The sequence below is a fragment of the Tamandua tetradactyla genome, chromosome 8 (assembly GCF_023851605.1).
Source record: "Tamandua tetradactyla isolate mTamTet1 chromosome 8, mTamTet1.pri, whole genome shotgun sequence".
Taxonomy (NCBI): Eukaryota; Metazoa; Chordata; class Mammalia; order Pilosa; family Myrmecophagidae; genus Tamandua; species Tamandua tetradactyla.
In genome coordinates this window covers 55,856,741-55,881,638 of record NC_135334.1, presented here as the reverse complement: position 1 = coordinate 55,881,638, position 24,898 = coordinate 55,856,741, and the positions used below count along the sequence as shown (strand labels likewise).

General features: G+C 36.3%; 1 protein-coding gene across 1 annotated transcript in view; it reads right to left on the bottom strand.

Annotated features, from left to right (window-relative positions):
* Positions 1–874: 874 nt before the first annotated feature.
* Positions 875–24,898, bottom strand: part of CTSC (cathepsin C) — a 41,409-nt gene continuing 17,385 nt past the window's right edge. Inside the window, exons 3-7 of the mRNA XM_077113323.1 lie at positions 24,425–24,591; positions 11,610–11,765; positions 7,730–7,845; positions 2,890–3,021; positions 875–1,774 (exon numbers count right to left, since the gene is read on the bottom strand). Of these exons, the coding sequence (XP_076969438.1) occupies positions 1,272–1,774; positions 2,890–3,021; positions 7,730–7,845; positions 11,610–11,765; positions 24,425–24,591 (1,074 nt within the window). The 3' untranslated portion in view covers positions 875–1,271. The remainder of the gene's footprint in view (positions 1,775–2,889; positions 3,022–7,729; positions 7,846–11,609; positions 11,766–24,424; positions 24,592–24,898) is intronic.

Genomic DNA, 24,898 nt, shown 5'->3' with positions numbered 1-24,898 from the left:
TACCTTAAACATGGCACATACTTTTGGAGTGAAACTTCAGTTCAAGCAGAACAAAAATGTCATCATAGTAAACTACAATGCATAAAGGACAGGATGTTTAAGACAAAACGCTGAGACTTAAAATGCCAGGTGAAATTTCCAAGTATCCAGCTAATATCCTTGGAAATTTTGAACACTCTGGTAGGAAGTTCTGGGGTTCAAATAACTGAATTTAGAAGACATAGGCTCTAATCATGACTCTATCACCTACCAGCTGCGTGACTCTGGACAAGTCACTCCCTCTCTCTAAGCCCCAGTTACTTTATCTGTACAAAGAGGAAGTTGGATTGGATGATCTCTATGGTCACCTACATCTCCAAAAGGCTTGTGGTTTTAACATGTTGCCATGCTTTAGACCTCTGATTGCCTAATTCATCTGACTGCCATATCATTTCTAATAGACGCTGTTTATTCAGCATAGAGGTTTCACATCACTGTGAAATAATCCTTGGAGATTATAAAAGATTTGTCCAAATTTAAAATCCTAATATTTCACTAACTAAACTACTATGGCTCACTCAATAAAAGCTAGACAATGTTTCCAAAGGCCAGAAACACACCATCAAAATAGCTTAATTAATATCCAGATTTTATCAAAATGCTAATCCCTTCCTGTAAGGCCTCTAGTTCATCAAACAGCCAGGAATGATTTTAGGGGTTACTAGGCATTTTCTGAGTGTACCAGTTGCCATACTTGTTTTTAAAATTGAAATAGCTGCAAAGGCATTTTCTTCTTTAAGAGCACTTATATAAGTGACAAAAGTGAATCTAATTGAAAAACTCAATGGTAAAATTTTTCTTAAGCACACATATAAATTAAAATACATATCACCTGAACATTTACAAAAAGTCTTTAAAAATTTTAATAAACATTGCCATATTTTCTTTTGATTTACACAATTTAAAAATAAGCTTCAGTTTTCACATCAAAATTTTTAAAATATATGATTTCTGGTGGAATTACAAATGATTAGCAATATTTGTTTCTTCAGAGCTCATCACAACCCGTAAGAATCTCATTTAAAGGAATTCTTAGAAAATAGCAGGGCAGTGGTTGATGGAGATATGCCCTTGTCATGGGTGGGTTTTAATTTTAAAGGTAAAAATCTTCATAGGAATCTATTTGTAATCTTATGAAAATGCTGCTATAAACATTAAACGTCTCAAGTCTATTAATAAATCAATCCTCTTCATGATCAAGGGTGGTGAGTTGAAATTTTGGGAGACACATCCTACAGTTTAGGAATTGGTGTGGCTGCCATTGCTATGCTCTCAATTCCACACTCGTCCGTTCCTCTGCGGATCCTGAAATAGCCATCCTCACCCCAGGTGGTGCCCCAACTATTTTTGACAGTCCAGTAATCCAGCCCAGAGGCCAAGTCAGTGCCGTAGCCCACCAGCAGGACAGCGTGATTAGTCAGCTCAAAGGGGTTGAAAGGGTCCCTCAGACCCGTGTGGTGGTAGACACCGTTGCGGTAGTGGAGGAAGTCATCATAGACTTCAAAAGCAACTGCCATGGGCCCATGATGGACCAGCTCAAGCCTCATCAGGGCTTCATTGCAGCCGCCATAGAAACCTCCTACATAGTGGTACTCAGAGGAATAGTAACGAAAGCAGTCTTCCTTCATTTTGCATGGAGTATCAGTGCCTGTGTAGGGAAAGCAGTCCTCTTCCACCAGCCCAAAATCTTGGGCATACTTTCCTGCAATGAGGTATGGGAAGCCACCATCACAGCCTGAGAAGGAAGGACACAGGAGAAATTACATAAATTACTATTTTTCCTTCTCTACCCAGTTAACTCTTTAAGTTATCTGTAGTAGTTGTTTTGAGCTTAATTGACACTTTATTCATCTACTTATTTAACCTTTAGGTAACCATACTAACCATACTCTATCTGTTTAATAGATACTTGTTCAGCACCTAATATGGGAGGTAGCTATAGCATAGTGGTTAAGTGGGCAGGCTATGAAGTCCAACTATGTAGGTCCAAATCTAAAGCTGTATTAACTCATAACTCTATTTCCTCATTCTACAAAATATAAAATCTAACAGTACCCCTTCATAGGATCAAATCAGTTAGTCTATGGAAAAGCATCAAATAAGCATTCAATAAAGTTAGCTATTATTGTAATTATTAAATAGCCAGATAGCATGGATTCTTCCTCAAAAAGGTGTTCCCTGACTAATCCCTGCAGAAAAGTTGAAACCATGCACCATCCCCCTCTTCTAGACCTGACCATATCACACATATTCATAAGCTGAACTTATTCTTTATTGTTCTTCTCACCATAATTATATTTCTGTAGTCATTTATTTAATATCTATTTCCCTAATTTAACTGTAAGCTTCAGGATAGTAGAGGTCCCCAGGGCCTAGCAATCACAGTGTCTGCATTTAATAAAATATTTCAGAAAGAATGAAAGGCTCACTGAAAGCTTTCTCCATACCTGAAAAAGCAGTTTAGTAGAGTGAAACCTTGGTTGGAAATGAAATTTCAGTGCTTAGCAGCTATGTGATCTTCAAAACTTAATAGAACCTTTTTAGACATATTTTCTTTCTACAAATAAGGATTTATCTACATCTCCTCAGGGTTCTGAGAATTGCTGTGTAACATATATGAGGCTCCTAAGAGTCAGTGCTCACTCAATACGCAGTAACTACTGAAATTTGCCAGGGGGTGCAGTGAATTTCATGATAAACCATCAACTAGTAAGCAATGGGACGAGAATCTGTACCCAGGTTCTTAACTATAGACACTGTGCTGCTCTCCCCGCAACACCATCCTTTTGCCTTTAGGCCAATTACACACAGGTAAAGCTCATGGAATCATGCTTGAAATGTAGTGCCTACCTTGGGCATACTGGCTGCAAGACACAACCTCCTGAGGACTCAAGATTGGCGTCTGAGTATTGTTGGTTAGTATACGGATCCTTGCTTCCAGCATAGCCATAGAAGCGAATGAATAGCAGCTGCCACAAGATGCTTACAATAAAAAGGAGAAAAGATAAATAATTCAAGAGACCTCTGAAGCACTAACAAAGAAGCATAGGTAAATATGAGTGGATGAGACACAATGATAATTTATAGAACGTTGCTTTTTTGTTCATAAGTACCAGCACAATACAGAAGATTTAAATCAACAAACATTATTAAGCTTACAGGCAAACTTTAAGACTGCATCCTTTTTCTTCAAAAGGCAAACATTATCGTATGGGGTTTTTCTCAAGAATATTTTAAGAGCTTTACAAAAATTCCTAACTTTCTAAGAAGCATTTGACAGTATTCTTGATAATGAACAAATTATTTATGTCTGCCACATTCTGAGCCATTAGGTTGAAAGAAAACAACGGAGGGATACCCAAGAACTTTCAAATATCTCTAGAGCAACATTTTCCAAAGTATGTTGAGGGGAACGAACCCAAAGAATGGTTCAAGTGTGGATGTGTTGTAGAGTTGAATTTAACCTGGATTAAGGAGGCAAAATACAAAAAAAAAAAAAAAAAAAAAAAAAAAAGTCCAAGAAAGGCAAATAAGTGGTTATAATGGTGAATATGGAATTTAAGATGGACAATGAGGAAGTGAGGACATGAGGCAGATGAGGGGTAATGAAATGAAAATAGTTGATACTAAGGGGAGAAGGGTGATAGCTGTACAGCAAAGGCCCTTGAAAGGTTTTCTCAAGAGGAGAGAGGAAGACAAAAGTAGCTGGATGGAGTTGAGGAAGAGCGGAGAAGAGAGCTTTATTTAACACCTAGATGCTCTGGCAAGGATAAAGTAAATTTACTTAGGAAGCATCTACTAGGAATGGAGTTGCCATTTCAAAAAAAAAAAGAAAAATATTATATTAAAAAGTAAATTATATGAAAAATATTTTTCTATATTTTCTTCAAAGTATGTGTGGGTAAAAGAAATGAACACAAATACAAAAATGTAGCATATGCATGTTACAAAACTGGAACTTTAGTTATAATTCTATACAGAAATGAACATAATTTTAACATCTCTACTATTATGCAGACTCTTTCTCACTGATATAAATTCATGTCTACATGGAGAAACGTTGATACCAAGTCCAAGATTCTGGTATTAAATCCAGTTACACCCAACTGATATGTTATTCACTTTACCAATATAATATTTAACAAATGGCTTGGTGAGCACTCTTTTATGTATGTAAAAAAAGATTTATGAACAGTTATACAATTCAAAGGGCTCACTTTATGTAAAGAGATGACTGCCTTTGCTCTCTTTAGTAACTCTGAACTACCATTTTAGTATCTACCTTCCTTGGAGAGAAAAGTACTCAAAAGAACACTAGGCATTCAAAATATTCCAAGGACCACTGTTTTCTCTTGCTCGGGTAAATGTTGATTCGTGTCCTTCTCTGAGTACCAAGGAAAGTCAGGACACTCCATGCACATCCCCTAATACTCTAAACTCCATTGGAATTACTTACATAGTTTCCTCTAAACTAAATTGTGAATCCCCTTGAATGTTCAAAGGAAATCTGCTTTTAACATCTTGATACCTGACACAATGAAGGGACTCAATGCATTGCTAAGAGAGAACTAGCCAAGAAATGAGTAAGTGGATGCATATTGACATCCAAGAAACAGAGTGACCAATTCAAACAATCAGCCTCTACTTGCTTCTCAGTCATATAAAAGATGGAAGCCCTAGATGCTAAATGAACCTCCTCTAACTAGTTCAACAATACCACAGGGTATTGTCTAACAGGGTCTCACTTCCCTTTAGTGAGTATCTAAACTCACTACAAAAACTGCTACAATTTCTGATGTTGCTTAAAATTCTCCTTCTAAAAATCTCAGGCTTACCCTTTTTTTGCTTCTGAGCAATCACTTAAACTATGAAGACTAGAAGAGGGCCACTCCGAATGGGCCTTGGAGTTCATCTGATGTGTAGCCTACTCACTCGATAATGCATACATACAATGAGGCTCAGAAAGGTCTGACAATACGTTTCAAGTCACACTGCCAGCTGGTGGCTGGGGCAAGTGCCTAAGTACCTTCTAATGCAGGTAAAGTGTCCTTTCTAATCTGCATTTTACAGGACTGTCTAAACTTTAAAGAACTTTCTACTTTCCTTTCCCTGTCAGGTAGTTACTAGATAGACCAAAATTAATTTCAATTTTTTGTTTTAGAAACCATCCAAATACTATCCCTAGGACCCCTCTTTCAAATGATACAATGTCAAAGAACTGTATGAGTGATAGTAAAGACATAAAGTGAATGTTACTTTCACATGTTACTGAGGTCATACAATAAATAACACATCCCAAGAGTCTGGAAACTGCTCCATTTTGGCCATGCACCCTTCTCGGCCCACAGAAGCCACAGAAATAACGTTTCTCAGTATTAATCATAAAACCCTCATAAAACTATCCAACACTGTGGGAGGGGCAGACCACAAGTACACCCAAGGGCTGAAAATGTGCTCTGTTAACAGAGAAATCAGAGGAATAAGGAAAGAATATAACCTTCCCCAGCCTCTGACTTTCCCAGAAGAATGTGTCAGCTTTAAGGTAATTAATGCCTCTTTTCAAAAGGCAAAGCCAGAGTCCATATTCTAAAAGAACCATTATCCCTAAGCAGACTGTACTGAGATACTAATAAGTGGATCTAGACCAGCTGGAGCCCTGCAATATAATTCCCACATCTCAAATAGATAAGGAGGTTTTCATAAGGCTTAGCTATCTTTAGCTGCACCTTCCAACAGTGGAGAGCACAATGCACCAGGAATAAGAAGTCAGGATTCTTTATTTCCTGCCTTGCCACTCATTTGCTATATAACCCTGGGCAAGTCATTTGACCTTTTGGGCATTTCTTTTTCCCCCGTGTATAAAATGAGTTGGGTGGAACAGTTTAAGACCCCTGCATTACAGTTCTAATAGTATGAATATTATTTAGAATCAAGCCTTAAATGGAATAGAATTAAACACCAGGAAAATGCTCTGTATTTCCTAATTAATGTGACCAATAAGACACTCTTCCATTCTTATGTGAAGATGCAATAATAAATAAAGGCAGAATTACTGTGGAAAAAACAAAAAAAGGCCTTCTTATCCAATTTCCTAGCTTCTTTTTCCTCTCACACGTCAAGCAAACTTAGTTATAAATCTGGTGCCTCATTTGTCCCTCCTTACGTTCCTTTTTTCTTTAATCTTGATTTGTTCTCTGCAAAGAGAAAATCTACTTAACTGATGTTAATTCTTAATATTGAGTCATACAGACCAGTGGAATTCTTAGTTAGCGGAAATTTCCAAATAGCCCAGTTAGCAAGAAGAGAAAATAACTAGTTTTCTCCCAACCTTAAGTACAGAAAACCAAAAAAAGTCAAAAGAGGAACTTCAAGTATATTATTTTTCTTAAGTACCTGACAAGCTACTACATGAGGGGTCAATTTAAAAGGAAACAATTCATCAAAGTTCTGTTTCTGCATTGCCTATATCTGTACAAATCATAATTATAGTACTCAAAGAATATGGAATATTGGAGATGATAGCTTTTACTCAGACTACCAGAAAATCAACCAGTAGCTACAGGTTCTGCTCAAAGCTCTGCACATTTAGAACTCTGCAAGAGTTCAATAAGAATGGTGCTTTAAAGGTAGGTAGGTAGTGAGTACTGAGAAATACAGTAACTAGTTATCACTGAATTTTAGAAAAAGGGAAGAACAATTTTATCTTTGGGGGTTATTAATTTATAATCTTCTCAGGAGAAACTAATCAGAATGTTTCCAGGCAGCAATTACTATACCCATTTTATAGTAACAAATCACTCATGTGTACGATAATTATCTTCAAAATGAGCTAAACAGTAATAAACCTGAGTACTGCACAAATGATTTGCTAACTAATTGCTGGCTAAAACTTAGGATAACAGGATAATGTGCTGTCAAGAGTAATTACAGGAAGAATTATCAAGTCACTTTATATTGTAACAAATTTCTGAAAATAACTGGTAAAATGCAATTATAATGGTACTTTTGACAAACTTGGGCTGTGCCCTCAGGCCTCCAACCAGAAAGCTAGGTAAGTACTTTGCATTATATATTGTATTCTGGTATAAACTGAATTGAAAGGTCCTTACACACAAAAAATCTACTTTTCAAAATAAAATTAAGAATCTATTTTCTGAGTGTATGCAGTAATTAAACTAAATGATTGAGATGGATGGGCAGGAAGCAAAGAAGGATTCCTGTTATCACTTGCAGAAAGAAGATCGATTTTATAACCCATGCCATGGAAGTTAATGCTAGCTAAAATCTCCTTAGATGGACCTTTAAAATGGTAAACAACTCTTATATTTACTACAGAGCTAATCATTAGATGCCATTCTTTGTTTCCTCATGAGTCTTTCCTAGTAGGAGGCAAATGAATCTGTCATACATGTCTACTCTGATTAGCTGACGTTGGCTGCCTGGAACATATATGGAGAAGGATGCTAAGGAAATGCCAAGTTCAGTTGGAAAGATTATCTATTACCAGTTTTCAGGAATAAAAAAAAAGAAGTGAGAATTTATAAGCCATATATTTTCCAATTTTTAAAGTAAAGTGGATCAAACCCATTTTAGCACTGTATCCCTAACATCTACTGTTGGAACCTGGTACATAGCAAAAAAATATTTCAGAACGAATTAATGAACAAGCAGACTCTTTTTTTTTTTTTACCTTGGTTTCGAACAGGACTAACAAAGTTGTTACCATGGACATTTCTCCAGTCCCAAGATGTTGGTAAACGTAAAACCTTTTGTTGTATTTCAGCAGTCAGTGGTATTGGTTTTGGCCTAGGATGGAAATAGGTATTTGACATTAACATATAGTCTTTCCTCTAAAGATAATTTACTAACCTCTAATTCCACCACCTGGCTAAGTTCTAGAATCAGACCCCAAAGCACTTCACCACTGAGTGTTTCTATGTTTCTGAACGTATGGTCTCCATTACCAATTTCTGTTTTAGGATCTAGTCCTCTTTCCCTGAGAAATGATGCTGCTTTTGTATGTTACCATGCTGCTATCTTTAATATGCTTGAAAAGCTATACTCATTTACTCATTTTTGCAGATTTTGACCAAGACAGGAGATACAAGAAATTGAAGATGACATACAAATGGTACAGAGAATATGGAGAAAACTCAAAATAACTGAGGAGGGGTGCTGATGATGGTGGGATCATTGTAAAAAAAAAAAGTGCAGTAAGCACAGAATGTAAAGGTTTAAAAATCAACAAGTAGATAAAACTTTACTACTGCTAAGCTAGTATTTCATATACAGTAGATAAAACTTTACTACTGCTAAACTAGTATTTCATATATAGTAGATAAAACTTTACTACTGCTAAACTAGTATTTCATATACAGTAGATAAAACTTTACTACTGCTAAACTAGTATTTCATATACAGTAGATAAAACTTTACTACTGCTAAACTAGTATTTCATATATAGTAGATAAAACTTTACTACTGCTAAGCTAGTATTTCATATACAGTAGATAAAACTCTTTTATCATTATAGAACTATACCTTTTATGATATGGTTGGAAAATAAGCTACATGAAGGAGAGATAGCTGGGCCTATGAATAGGTAGACATTCTCTAGAAAACATTTTTAAATTCTGTTATACAAATTTATCTGTTAAAGATTAAACAAATTTAAAAAATTACAATATTCTAGTTCTAGACTCAGTACACTTCTCGGAGTTTCCCCTAGTAAGCCACATGCCCTGTGTTTCATCTTTCTGCTGTTGCTCCTTTAACCTAAAATGTCTATTGCTTTCTCTGTATATTTTTTCCATAACCTCTACTTTTAAGAACTTCTCACACATCAGCTCTTACACCCATGAGCTCTCCAAAACTCACTTTCTCTCTCTTTGCTCCCTCAACTCTTGTTAAATCATTACTGCTACACTGTGGTAATGGATTCATCTCTGAGATGATACAGATTAATGCCAGGACTAACTGGAAATGAGATGGAGCAATGGGGAAAAAATGACTCACTCTGGAATAGGAATCCTAGCCTTGACAATTGTGAAGAAGAGACAGGATCGCCATGCAAAACAACCAATTAATTTTTCACTAAAATATTTCTCTATGGAAGAACATATGTGATACAAATATAAGGTAGCCCTTGACCATAGAGAAGATGACATTAAGACATGAAAAATAAAGACATTACTAGAACAAAAACATATGCTACAGTAATACAAATACTCTTTTAAAATATATGAGGCCTTGGATCCTGCCATGGAATAACCAAGCCACATACAACACTATGGACCATGTATAATTTCATATATAGGGTGGGGAATATTGAAACACAAAAACAAAACAAAATCTTGGATATTTCTGTTGAGCTTTAGGCATAAAACTAGGGTACAAATAAATGTTGGTAGGAAATAAAGCTTCTGTGATTCCATATAAGGTCAAAATATTCAATCAATCATATCTATTAGCTGATTGTCTTGTAGGTACTTAAAAATATACTAGGGGGTGCGAGGGTAGTTCAGCAGTAGAATTCTCACCTGCTATGTGGGAGCCTGGGATTCAATTCCCAGCCCATGCACTTCAAAAACAAACAAAGAAACCAACAAAAACAAACAAACAAAAAAATTCAACAAATGGTGCTGTAATAATGGGATACTCACATGAAAAAAGAATGAAATGTGACCCTGCCATACAGCATAAAATATATATATACATATACTGAAGGATAAAAAAGAAATTTTAGTTTGGCAACACGATATCATTTTAGGGCGCTTCTCAGAATCACAGAGACATAGTTACAAATACCTCACCATTTTTGAGCTGTGTGACATTAATTCAGCAAAGAGCTTAACATTACAAAAATTCAGTCTATTCTTTTTTTTTTTTTTTGGAATGGGCAGCTCTGGGAATCGAACCCAGGTCTCCAGCACAGCAGGCAAGAATTCTGTGCCACCATTGCACCACCTTACTCCTTTTTAATGGAGATAATAAAACATACCTTAAAAGAATGTTATGAAAATTCAATGTAATAGTGGTTATAAAGTACTTAGAACAGTGCTTGACTCTAATGTTTTTAATAAACAGTAACTATTATAAAAACTACCATCATCGTCATCTATGTCAGGCTTATTAGTAAGATTATTAAATAGGATGCTGATACATACATTTAAGCAGTTATCTGGCATAAAATATGCACTTAAATGTTAACGTCCTTCTTCCCACCATCTTATAATTCAAAGTGTTTACCCATTATTGCATCCCCTCCCCCCACACACACCAAAACCAATGAAAGAATAACAGAGGCTTAATATGGTGAAATGAAGAAAATTAGAGTAAGGGGAATGGAGGACTCAGAATTATAAGCATTATAAGTAGACTATAAAATAGTGGCTCTTAATCCTTTTGTCCCAGAATCTGATAAAAGCTCTAGGCTTGGAGAAATGCCTATAAACTATAAATTTTTACTATAATTTCAGCAGTTTCACAGACCCCCTAAATCTCAGCTAAGAAACTTAGAGTTTCTATTACATCATTGGAATTCTTAAAACAGAACCAATTTATGTACAAATACTACTGAAAACCAGACAGCCAAATCATAGTGTCTACCTCAATATCTCCCACCTCACTCAACCTTACCTCCTTATTTTAAACGTTTATGACTGAGGCTCAAATCTCTCAGGCAGAAGCTATGAGTATTCCTAGACTCAAATGTTAACAACACACAGAGCGCTCACTCCTGCGGATTCCCCTTTGGGCATCTGTTGTTGAATAGGTCTCCTGTTCCCCTTTTTCTCAGACACACACACCCCGACAGCCTCACTTTAAGGAATCCCAAGATGCCCCAATTTTTACTGAGATGCTTAATCAGAGCCTTTCATAGGACTAGAAAAGATGGGAAATGACACTTGTTTGAGGGTATTAGAGGTATATTAAAAGGAACATTTTTTGCTGGGCCTAATAACAGAGAGAAGATTGAGATTTTTACAGGTAGTAAATTTAATAGTTATTGTAAGCTACGTGAAAGGTATTAGAGGCAAATGGAATAGCATGAATGAAGGCAAAATGAAAGAAAAACTTAAGGTAATTGTGTGTTATATTGTTTGAAAGCAAGTTCAGGTCAATGTCATAAATATATTAATGGCAAAATTTATAAGGGTTTGGATACCAAGTTAAATACTTTATTCTGCAGACAATAGGTGGTAATACAATCACGGCTGTGTATAGGAAGATGGCACTGTTAGTAGAGTATAGAATGGATAGAAGTCATGGGAAGGAAAGAAACTAAAAAAATAGGAGGCAGGAGTCTGAGCCATACTCCAGGAGAGAGAAGACAAGACCCTAAACCACAGTGTAGAAAATGTAAAAGCAGTAATGGAAGTGACAGACACTGTGAAAGAAAAAAAAAGCATAAATACACCTTGGGAAGCAATAAAATACGTATGAGTAGAAAAGGGAGCAAGTAGACACCAAGAGAGCATAAAAAATTTGAATTGGGATGAACGATAAAATGGCAGGAAACCCAGGGAGGATGGTGTTTGTATTAGTGATGAAGACAAGAGCTTTACTACCTTGAGATCCTCTGGCTCTGGCCACCAGCTCTCCTATTCACCTCTCTCAGGTTAAGCGTCTCATATTCCATATATGTGGTTGCCGTCCAAGACTTCTGAATGGTATTAAGAGCTTTCACAAAGTTGTGGTTATATTTGTAGAGCCTATCAGAATACCTGCCAAAAAAAGTAAGATAGTCACAGTTATACTTTCTACTGAGGTAAACTGCCCACATTACAAAGTCACTCTTATAGCTTGTGCTTAAGTGGAAAGTGGTATCATCTTTTAGGAAGGCAAATTTGGCAATATGTATCAAAATCCTTAAAATCAGTACATTCCAAGCCCAGCAATTCCACTGAACTGGAATATCTCCTATGAAAATATAAGTTCAATTTCACCAGGCTATATGTATAAGGATATTCAGTGAAGCACCTTTATACTAGTGATAGATTCTAAACCTAAATAAATGACAAAAATAAGGGGTTAATTGAATTAACAATGGTGTTTATTTAGATATACTCTATTTCATGAAGACCACTTATTGAACCTAAATGAATGGCAAAAATAAGGGGTTGATTAAATTAGCAATGGTATTTATTTAGTATATACTCTACTTCATGAAGACCACTTATTGATATGAAAGTATTCCCATTATATTAAATTTAAAAACCCAAGAAATCAGAAGCTTACACAGAATTATCGCATTTTGTAAAAGTATGTATATTTGCACTATAAGGGATATAATGAACTATGATTATTTGTGAGTGGTCGCGTGATAGTGCCACCTTTTTTTGTTTCCAATAAAATTTTTAAAATGTACTCATATAAACTTTGTAAAAAGGAAAAAAAAGGAGGATAGCAGAAACTGTACACAATGTATATGGAAATAACATGCATGACGACACAACACATACACAAAAATGTATTCTGTATGTATATTTGGTTTATATCCTTTTCACTCAGAATTTGGTTTTTGTTAGAAATGAGATTCTAAGCATCCAGCCCAGACCACCTAAATTAGAATCTGCATTTCAACAAGATCCCTAAGTGATTGACAATAACATTAAAGCTTGAGAAGTTCTGGTTTACCTGACGTCAAATGCTTGGACACAGATATAAATAAATCTGAACATAAAAAGACATGTTTATAAAGCAAAAATATAAGGTAATCATTCACTTAATTCAAATATCTATCATACCTATGTGCTAGGTCCTAGAAATTATAAAACTCACCGTATCACCGCTATTTAAAAAGAAGGTGTGATTTGTTTTAAGGATGACTCATTATTCAAGACTTCCCTTAATATTCAATCATACCTGGCCTGAGTAACATTTTAGGCATTTTGTGAACATTTGTCTTTTTTTATTTCAGATGGTTTGTAAAGAGAATGCTTTCTATAGTCTAATAACCTGAGAGCACCACAAACAATAAAAATATGCAATCTTGTTGATAATTTTATATAAAATTTCTCTAGCATTTGTTGAAAACTGTGATGATCATATTTCTAATCACATGACTGCAAAAACATAAAAAAGTGACAATTGTTTGCTTCTTTATGCACAAGAGTAAATTTTTAATTATAAATTGAAATAATTCCACTGAGGAGAATCGCTATTTCATTGACTGCAGGTATTTAAAAAGCTGTAACTAGCCTTACTTAATTTTCTTTATCATAACATCTCACAAAACATCACATGCTGATATATGCCTTATAATAATTATAAGATGCCACTGTAGGTCTTAAACCCAATTATTTGTAACAGATCCAAAGGGATTCAAAATGATGTTCCTCATTATGGGACAACAGATTATAAAGAGCTGAAAGTGACATGAAGGCAATTTAGTCCCAAATGTTCATTTTACCAGGGAGGTGAAGTTTTGAGCACTCCAGTTAGCAACTTTTTCAACCAGGTGAGACAATATTTGAAATATAAAATAGAATACAATAGTACATTGTATATTTTTAAGTAGTCAGGTGAAAAATGAGGGGTTAGTAGGAAATATGTTGCTCAAGGGCTAAGTCAAACAAAGCAATTTAAAAACTAAACTCAGAATGGAAGGGATAAGGTGAGGTAAGATGGTGGCATAGCAAGGTGTGGGATTTGGTTCATCCTTCAGGGAAGCTAGTAAACAGCCACGAACTGTCTGGAACAACTGCTTGGGGATTTCCATGAGCAGACGCACATCATATACCAGCTTGGAATCAGTAGAAAGACCAAGTTCACAGCATATACTGTAAGGGAATTCTCCTATGCTGTGGAGGCTGGTGCTCCTCCCCCACTGGCATGGCAGGCTAACTCAGGTTTCTCCCAGGTGGGAAACAGAAGCCCTCTCTGCTAGGAACAAGGAAAGGAGTGCTCAACCAAGATCAAACTGTAGATTTAACAAATTTGGACTGCTAAATACAAGCTCTGAGCACAGATAAAACTAAAAGGCACATTCAAAAGAAACCCAGAGGTCTCCCCCAGCAGTGAGGAGGCAGTGCTGATGACAAAAACAGAGGCTTTGGGTGGGCCACGGTGGCTCAGCAGGCAAAAATGCTCGCCTGCCATGCCAGAATCCCCAGGTTCGATTTCTGGTGCCTGCCCATATAAAAAAACAAACAAACAAACAAAAAAACTAAGGCTTTTAGAGTAGGCTGAGTTCAGAATACTGGAAGAGGGCTGTGTCCCAAGAAAAGGGGCAATAGAGCTGGGAACCAACTATGGCTCTTAACTGGCAAACCTGGGTGGCTGGTGATCAATTCTGAAAAGGATTTTCTTCTTTGCATGTGTATTTACTTTTTAACAGCCCATTCATGAATGCAGTAGGCATTCTCAGTTTTCAGCACTGCCCCAGGCAAAGGTGAAATTAAGGAATACCTAAGAGACAAAATAAATCAGAAGAAGGAAAGTCCCCTAAAGGGCTTAGCTTCCCCAAGAAAAAGGGAGAGGCAGGGCCCAACTCAAGTGGCAGCTCTCATTCAGAGAATTTATACCCCAGGGATCAGCAACAGTTTCAATCTAAAAAAGTAGACTAGCCTGTCTCAACTATATGGTGGGCAGGAGTGGAATGGGAGCTGTTTGAAAAACATGTAACTTTCTCAGCCTGTAGGGAACTGGATCTAAAGAACAGCTCCCCCACCTAAAAAAAAATAATAATAATAATAAAGAGGGGGAAGAAGGCCCAGCACAGGTGATGTGTTATTTAGGAAATTTATACCCAAGGAGATAGAAAACAGAAACAGTTTAAGCCCATCTTCAGCTTCAGCCTCTGTCTCAACCACGTGCCTGGCAGGGACTGGGTCTGCTGTGATTTAAGGCACAGTATCACTTTACACCAGTGGGGAGCAACAGTTTGACAAGTGTTATCTGCTGGGCAGGACGGGAAGAGCACTGAATTAAGAGATTTCACAGAAAAGACTAACAATATGCTGGGTCTCATTCCAGATAATCTTGATGCTGATTATACCCTCTTCATGAATCCTGGACCTGTCTTGTCTGGAAAAATCTGATTGCAGTCTATCCTATCTAGGGAGACACTCCTCTCAGAGCCAGACCTCCAGATAAAAGGTGCTAGAAGTAACAAAAGGAGTGTTAAAACCTATAGAGGCCACCAAACAAAACAAATGGCAGATCACCAGTCCCTGAGGAGGAAATGGGAAGAGAGAGCTTTTCCAGGTGGTGAAACAACTGCAAACACACAGAAAAGGGCAATCTCAAAAAACACCCCCATAGGCCAGGGGAGAATCAGAAAAACAAGAGCTGAACAATTCTGATCAGTTAAATAGAAGCTATGTTAATGGTCTTGAGTAACTTGAACTGAAGGTCAAAGAACAGATACAGAACAAAGCCAAGCAACAAGAAAACCTTATGCAAAAGACAGAAAATTACCCCCAGAATAAAATGATCAAGAAAATCATCTGTCTAGACACCAGTAAAAAAATCATGATTTGGCCCAGTCAAAAGTACAAATTAACAATTCAAATGAGATACAGGACTTGAAATGACTAATTAAAGATGTTCAAACAAATCTCTAAATCAATTCAACGAGGTGAAGGAAAATGTGCCAAAACAGCAGAAGGACATAAAGAAGGAAATGGATGACCATACGGAAGAACTGGAAAAGCTTGCAAAAACAAATGGCAGAACTTATGGGAATGAAAGACACAATGGAAGAGATGAAAAAAAATGGAGATATACAACAGCAGATCTAAAGAGGTAAAAGAAAGGATTAGTGAACTAGAAGACAAGATATCTGAAGTTGTACATACAAAACAGATAAGTATAAGAATGGAAAAATATGAGCAGGTTCTCAATGAATGGAATAACAACATGAAGTGCACAGGTACACATGTTATGAATGTCTCTGAAGGAGAAGAGAAGGGAAAGGGGGTGTATTAGTTAGGGTTCTCTAGAGAAACAGAACCAACAGGGAACACTTGCAAATATAAAATTTATGAAAGTGTCTCACGTGACCGTAGGAACGCAGAGTCCAAAATCCACAGGGCAGGCTGCGAAGCCGACGACTCCAATGGATGGCCTGGACGAACTCCACAGGAGAGGCTCACCAGCCAAAGCAGGAATGGAACCTGTCTCCTCTGAGTCCTCCTTAAAAGGCTTCCCATGATTGGATTTAGCATCACTAATTGCAGGAGACACTCCCCTTTGGCTGATTACAAATGGAATCAGCTGTGGATGTAGCTGACGTGATCATGACCTAATCCTATGAAATGTCCTCATTGCAACAGACAGGCCAGCGCTTGCCCAATCATATGAACAGGTACCACAACTTGGCCAAGTTGACACCTGTCCCTAACCATGACAGGGGGCAAAACAAATAATGGAGGAAATAATCATGGAAAATTTCCCAATTTTTATGAAAGACATAAAATTACAGATCCAAGGAACTTAATGCACCACAGACAAAATAGATCCAAACAGACCCACTCAAAGACACTTAGTAATCAGATTGTTAAATGTCAAAGACAGAGTGAATTCAGAAAGCAGCAAGAGAAAAGTGATCCATCACATGCAGTGGAAGCTCAATAAGACTAAATGTGGATATCTCGGCAGAAACCATGGAAGCAAGAAGACAGTAGTATCATATATTTAAGATACTAAAAGAATAAGATGCTACCAAGAATTCTGTAGCCTTCAAAAATGAGGGAGCATTTAAAATACTTACAGATAAATACACCCTGAGAGAGTTCATGAATAAGAGACCTGCTCTACAAGAAATAAAAAAGGAAACATTACAGGTAGAGAGGAAAAGAAGGAGAGAGAGAGATCTGGAGAATAGTGTAGAAATGAAGATTATCAGTAATGGTTAAAAGAGAGAAAAAAATAAGACATGACATATAAAATCCAAAAGATAAAATGGTGGAAGAAAGTACTGCCTTTACAGTAATAACAATAAATGTTAATGGAATAACTACTGAACTGAAAGACACATACTGGCAAAATGGATTAAAAAACAGGACCCATATATATGGTGTCTACAAAAGACTCCCTTTAGATCCAAGGACAATAATAGGTTGAAAGTGAAGGTTGGAAAAAGATATTTCATGCAAGCAACAACTAGAAAAGCATGCAGATAGCTATACCAATATCAGACAAATTAGACTTCAAATGTAAAACAATTAAAAAAGACAAAGAGGGACACTATGTATTAATAAAAGGGGCAATTCATCAAGGAAAGCATAACTATCATAAATATTCATGCAATAAACCAGAGTGCCACAAAATACATGAGACAAACACTGACAATGAAGGGAGTAGACACCTCTACAATAATAGTTGGGGACTTGAATACACCGCTCTCATCAATGGATAGAATATCCAGGCAGAGGATCAATGAGGAAACAGAGATGTTGAATAATATGATAAATGAACTAGACTTAACAGATATTTACTGAACATTGGACACCACAACAGCAGGATAAACATTTTTCTCAAGTGCTCATGGATCATTCTGCAGGACAGGCCACATGTTGGATCACAAAGCAGGTCTCAAAAAATGTAAAAAAGACTGAAATTATATGAAACACTTTCTTGGATCATAATGGAATGAAGTTAGAAATCACTAACAAATGGCAGACTGGAAAATTTACAAATATATGGAGGATAAAGAGCACACTCTTAAAAAACCAGTGGACCATGCAAGAAATTATAAGAGAAAACAGTAAATATCTCAAGGCAAATGAAAATGAAAATACAACATATCAAAACTTATGGGATGCAGTAAAGGCAGAGCTTAGAGGGAAATGTATGGCCCTCAATGTCTGTATTAGAAAAGAAGACCAAAATGGAGAAATTGACCCTGACCTGGAAGAACTGGAAAAGGAAAAGCAAAGTAACCCCAAGGCAAACAGAAGGAAAGAAATAACAGATATAAGCATGGAAATAAATGAATTTGAGAACATGAAAACAATAGAATCAACAAAACCAGAAGTTGGTTCTTCGAGAAAATCAGTAAAATTAATGTGCTCTTACACTAGGCTGATGGAAAAAAAGAGGACACAAATAAGTAAAATCAGAAATAGGAGGGGGGACATAACTACTGACCCTGCACAAATAAAAGATATATCGAGAGGATACTATGAGCAACTATATACTAACAAACTAAATAACTTCGACAAATTGGACAACTCCTGGAAAAGCATGAATCAACATTAACTCAAGAAGAAATAGAAGACCTCAACAAACCAATCACAATTTAAAAACTTCTATCAGTCATCAAAAAACTCCAAAAAAAGAAAAGTGCAGGACCAGATGGCTTTACATGTAAATTCTACCAAGCATTCCAGGAAGAATAAATACCAATCCTCCTCAACCTATTCAAAACAACTGAAGACAAGGGAAAGTTACCTAACTCATTTTATGAAGTCAATATTACCCTAACTCCAATGCTAGACACACTGCAAGAAAAAAAAATTACAGACCTATTTCTTTAATTAAGATAAGATGCAAAAATCCTCCACAAAATGCTTGCAAATTGAATCCAGCAGCACATTAAAAGAATTATACACCATAACCAAGTGTAATTTATTCCAGGTATGCAAAGCTAGTTCAACACACAAGAAAATCAATTAATGTAACACACCACATCAATAAATAAAGGGGAAAAACCACACGATGCAGAAAAGGTACCTGACAAAATTCAACATCATTTCTTGATGAAAATAAGGGAACTTCCTCAACATGATAAAGGGCGTATATGAAAAATCCACAGCTAACATCAACCTCAATGGGGAAAGACTGAAAGCTTTCCCTCTAAGATCAGGAACAAATAAAGGATGCCCATTGTCACCACTGTCAACCAACATTGTGCTGGAAGTTCTAGCTAGAGTAATTACATAAGAAAAAGAATAAAAGGCATCAAAATTGGAAAGGAAGAAGTACAACTTTCACTATTTGCAGATGACCTGATCCTGTAGAAAAGCCCAAAATCTACCGCACAATTATTACAGCTAATAAATGAGTATGGCAAAGTGAGAGGATACAAGATCAACACAGTATCAAAATCAGTAGTGTTTTTAAATACTAGTAATATGCAATCTGAAGAGGAAATCAACAAAAAAAGTCCATGTACCACAGCAACCAAAAGAATAAAATATTTAGGAATAAATTTAATCAAGTCCCCTGAAGACCAATACACAGAAAACTATAAAACATTGCTAAAAGAAATCAAGGAAGACCTAAAGAAATAGAAGGACATACCATGTTCTTGAATTGGAAGACTAAATATAGTTAAGATGTCAATTCTATCCAAATTGGTTTACAGATTCAATACAATACCTACCAATTAAAATTCCAAGAAATTACTTTGTAGAAATAGAAAAAACAATAATCAAATTTACTCAGACGGGCAGGGTACCCTGCCTAGCTAAAAATATCTTGAGGAAGAAAAATGAAGTGGGAGGTTTCACACTATACTGACTTTAAGGCATATTACAAAGCTACAGTGGTCAAAACAGCATGGCATTAGCATAAAGACAGATATACTGCCAATGGAATTGAATTGAGTGTTGAGAAATGGACCTACTTATCTTCAGACAATTAATTTTTGATAAGGTGGTCTGGTCAACTCAACTGGGACAGAACATTCTCTTCAATAAACGGTGCTTGGAGAATTGAATATCCTTATCCAAAAGAATAAAAGAGTTCCCCCAGCTCATACCTTATACAAAAATTCACTCAAAATGGATCAAAGACATAAACATTAGAGTAAGACATATAACTTTTAGTAGAAGATGTAGGGAAACATCTTAAAGATCTCGGGTAGGAGGTGGTTTCCTAGAACTTATATCCAAAGCACAAGTAATGAAAGAAGAAATAGATAAATGAATTGAATACTCCTCAAAATTGAATACTTTTGTGTATCAAAGGACTTTTTTAGGAAAGTAGAAATGAGTCTATGCAATAAGAGACAATATCTGGAAAACACATATTAAGGATTTAATGCCCAGAATATATAAAGAGATCCTAAAAATCAACAACGAAAAGACTAACAATCCAATTTAAAAATGGGCAAAAGACACGGATAGATATTTTTCCAAAGAGGAACTACAAATTACTTAAAAGCATATGAAAAGATGCTCAACTTCACCAGCTATTAGAGGAATGCAAATCAAAACTCACGAGATATCTCACACCTAACAGATTGGCCATTATAAGGAAAAAAACAGAAAACTACAAGTGCTAGAAAGGATGTGGAGAAATAGATACACTAATTCACTGTTTATCGGAATGTAGAATGGTGCAGCTGCTCTGAAAGGCAGTTCAGTGGTTTATCAGGAAGCTAAGTATGGAACTGCTGTATAATCCAGCAATGCCATTACTAAGTACACATTCAGAGGAATTGAAGGCTGGGACTCAGACGGACATTTGTAAACCTGTGTTTATAGTGGGATTAGTCATAATTGCCAAGAGATGGAAACAGCCCAAATACACATCAACGGATGAGTGGTTTAGCAAACCATGGTGTGCACACGTGCACGTGCACACACACACACACACACACACACACACACGATAGAATATTATGCAACTGTAACATGGAATAAATTCATGACACATGCAACAACTTCGATGAACCCTGAGGGCATTATGTTGAGAGAAATAAGCCAGAAACAAAAGGAAAAATACTGTGTGGTCTCACTAATATGTAGTAACTATAATGAGCAAACTCTGAGAATTAAATATGAGAACACAGGTTATCAGGAGATAGAAAGAGTGTGGGCACTGGGCATTTAACACTGAGGGAGGGCAGAATGTTCAACAGGATTGACTGCAAAAATTCAGCAGTGGATAGTACAATACTGTGTGATGGGAGCACAACATGATGCATAGTGAACAAAGATGAGTGTAAGTATGGTTGAAAGTGGAGGGCTCAGGGCTTGTAGGACACCAGAAGGAAAGATAATGGATAAAAACTGGGACTGTGTAACTTAGCAAAACCTAGATTGGACAATGATGGTGATTAAACGTACAAATGAAAGAAGGTTTTTACATGAAGTAGAACACATGAATGCTACCACTGCAGGGAAAATTTGGGATGGTATATGGAAAAAATACAATTAATGCAAACTACAGTCTATAGCTAACAGTAACATTGTGATATTCTTTCATTAATTGTAACAAAACCAAAATTCCAAAGCTAAATGTCAGTAAGAGGAGGATATAAGGGAGGAGTATGGGATTCTTGTTGTCATTGTTTCTCCTTTTCTTTATTTTAATTTCTTCTTCTTTCATTTTTAAAAAATCTCTTCTTTCTTTACAAAAGAAATGGAAATGTTCCCATATAGATTGTAGAGATGAATACAGTACACTTAGAATGGATTGCATGGTGTGTGAAAAGAACTGTTTAAAATATAAACAGAAAGACACAATGTTGAAGAAGATGTGGAGAGAGAGGGGTACCTACTTACTCTTGGTGGGGAAGGAGAATGGTGTAACCTCTCTGCAGGGCAGTGTGGTGGCAGCACAGAAGGCTATTAGAGGGTTTCCATTTGGTCCTGCAACCCCGTTATTAGGCATATACTTGGAAAAACAGAAAGCTGGGACAGGAATGGACATTTGCACACTGGTGTTTCTGGTGGCATTGTTCAGGATTTGCAACGGATGGAGAATGCCTGAGGGTACATTGACTGATGAATGGAAGGGCAAGCTGTGGTGTATATATACAAGGGAATATTGAACAGCTGCAGGAAGGAATGAAGTGATGAGGCATGCAACTAGGTGGAAGGCCCTTGAGGACATTATGTTGAGGAAATAAGCCAGAAATGAAAGGATAAATTATTGTATGGTCTTACTAACATAAACTAACTATAATGAACAGATGTTGAGAATTGATTTTGAGAGCATAAGTTATCAGGGGGTAGAAAGTGGGCAGAGTTTGGGCAATCGATGATTAAGGAGAACAGGATGTTCTATAAAGCTCATTGTAAAGGTTCCTAGAGTGTAAGCTCTTTCAGTAGTCACATATATTCCTGAGTATCTAAATTGTGAGATGCAATGCTACTTGTGTATCAGCCACTAGTAGTTTCCTCGAACTCTGGGTGTCTGTGTGACACCTGAGACTCAGAGTCAGAGTTCTGCAGTTCTGCAAGTGAGCATTACTCCATAAAGTAATTGTTAAAGAGCTGAAAAGGAGATCAGACTTCAATTAAGATATGAATGAAATGGACCTGATTAGCACTGAAGTAAATACAAATACAGAGTAAAAGATGATACAAAGTTTGAGATCAAATGAAGAGATGTCTATTTGGTCCAAAATTTACCTAATTTAACTCATCTGCTCATTTTATTTAAACAACACAATTGCATGGAACCTAGATAGGGAATGAGATCTTGTTATTCTGTACAGGCTAATGTAAAATCCTGACATATTCCAAAGTATTTTGGACGGAAAATAAAACAGTACTTGCGAAGTTCACTGGCGCATCTGGGGAACAATATGGAACTACTAAACTTCCCCACCTGGGAAACCCCTGATATTCTGTCAAGCACTAGGGACTATCACCTTACTAAGCCAAGCCCTTGATTTTGAGGTTTGCCCTTACAAAACTTATTTCTGCAATGCTAAACCTACTTATAATTATTCCTAAGAGCAACCCCCAGGGATCTCTATTGTTGCTCAGATGTGGCCTCTCTAAGCGAACTCTGCAAATAAAACCCCTATGTGGGACATGACTCCCAGGGGTATAAATCTCCCTGGTAACATGGGACATGACTTTTATGGATGAACCTGGCCCTAGCATCATGGAATTGAGAAAGCCTTCTTGACCAAAAAAGGGGAAAAGAAATGAAACAAAATAAAGTTTTAGTGGCTAAGAAATTTCAAACAGAATCGAGAGGTTATTCTTGATGTTATTCTTATGTAAGCTTCATCCAGCTATTACAAAATTGCCACAGTATGCCAAGCCCCAACAGTATTACTGAAAAACCTATAGAACACCCTGGGCTCTATCTATACCTCCACAGAAGTTTTTGTTAGTAAGCTTCTTCTTTTAGAAACTTAAGGCTTCCAGAGTGCTCCTATGCTAGAGATAACAGTCTCTCCAAGAACATCAACCGGTTTCATTCCTCTAACCCATAAGATTAACACCCCTTTCTAGCACAAGGAAGTTAGAATGGTCATTGCCCAGATATCCCTGAAGACTGAGAGAATGATCAAATGAGGAGGTGAAGTATAACTGAGAAATTAGGATTTAACAAATGATTATGATTAGTGACTCATTATATAGATATTTCTTTTTACTTTCTAGTGTATTAGAATAGCCAGAAGGAAATATCTGAAATTTGTTGTTCTGTAATCCAGTAGCCTTGATCTTTGATAATGAACATATTTATATAGCTTTTATCATATGAACATGTGATTATAAAAACCTTATGACTGATACTCCCATTACCCACTGTATGGGTAGAAATAAAGTAAAATAAAGACAAAAATAATAATAGGGGTGAATAAGAGGTATGGGATGTTTTGAGTTTTCTTTTTTATGTAATTTTTTTCAATAATGAAAATGTTCTAAAATTGATTGTGGTAACAAACACATAACTATATGATGACACTGTGAGCCACTGACTTTATACTCGAGATGGATTATATGGTGTGTGAATATATCTCAATAAAATTGTATTGACAGAAAATAAAAGGAAAAAATGAACTATTCTAAATAGATCTTGGCTAGCGTTTTCTCAGACAATTGCAAATTGTCCTCTTTGTACTCATCTCCCCTATGTCCCTGCTGCAGTCAGTCATTGCCAGTGTTGCTTGGTTTGAGATTATTTGTTCATGTACACAACTAAATAAAACAGAAAAAGTTACCACCAATAGTATTTATCTTTTCCTTCTGAAACTAATAAACCCTGAAACTGCTAGTTTCTGTGGTTCACAGTTAGGTAAAGTAGGGCTAACAACAAAGAAATTACCACACAAATATTGACTAAGAACTTTAATTTCAGTTACTTATTGTTTAAAATTTATGTTCAGTCAATAATGCCTATACTTGTTGCAGTAACATCATATGCATCTATAAGTATTATGCAATATGCTATTACATGATGACCAAAAAAATGATTTTTCTTTATTAGCCATTCCAATTCTGTGGTCCTTTATACGTACATTTTAAAGCCATTGCCTCATTATTTTAGGATTGCTTTGAAAACAAAATTTTCTTCTCTGAATTAAATCAGTCAACACATCTTGCTAGTGAATTTTTATATCAGATGGCTTTCTAAGCCAATTAAATTTTATACAATCAAAATAAAAATTTCCAAGAACTAACATGTATGCTAAAACAAAACTATATATACATATATATTTTTGCTTTCATTTGTCACCACTCACTTTTCCTGGAGATTCTCAAGGTGTGCTGTATTTACATTCACATTCTCAGATGTAGTTTTCACCTTTCTTCCAGTGAAACAAGCCCAGTTGCGGCCGAGTACGTCATGCACCCACCCAGGCATCGTCTCATTGCAATAACTCGTGACTTTCTGGCCCTCTTCTTTATACTGCAATCAAATCAAGGAAAGAAAGGCCAAGTGAAATCTGTGTCCAACTCTCAGGTCCACTTTCCTTGCTCTCATTCAAAATAAAGATGTCCTTTTATGGCCAGCTCTTCCAATAATAACTAGTTCCATCCCTCTATCCCAAATTGTCAATACTCCTTTCCAATATGAAAGAAGTTAAAACATGCACCGCACAAATACCCCTAACGATTGGAATAAGGGTCAAAGGAGAAGGAGGAGTTATAACAGAGAAGACAGGATTTAATAAATAAGTATGACTGCTGAATCATTATACTGATGTTCCCTTTTA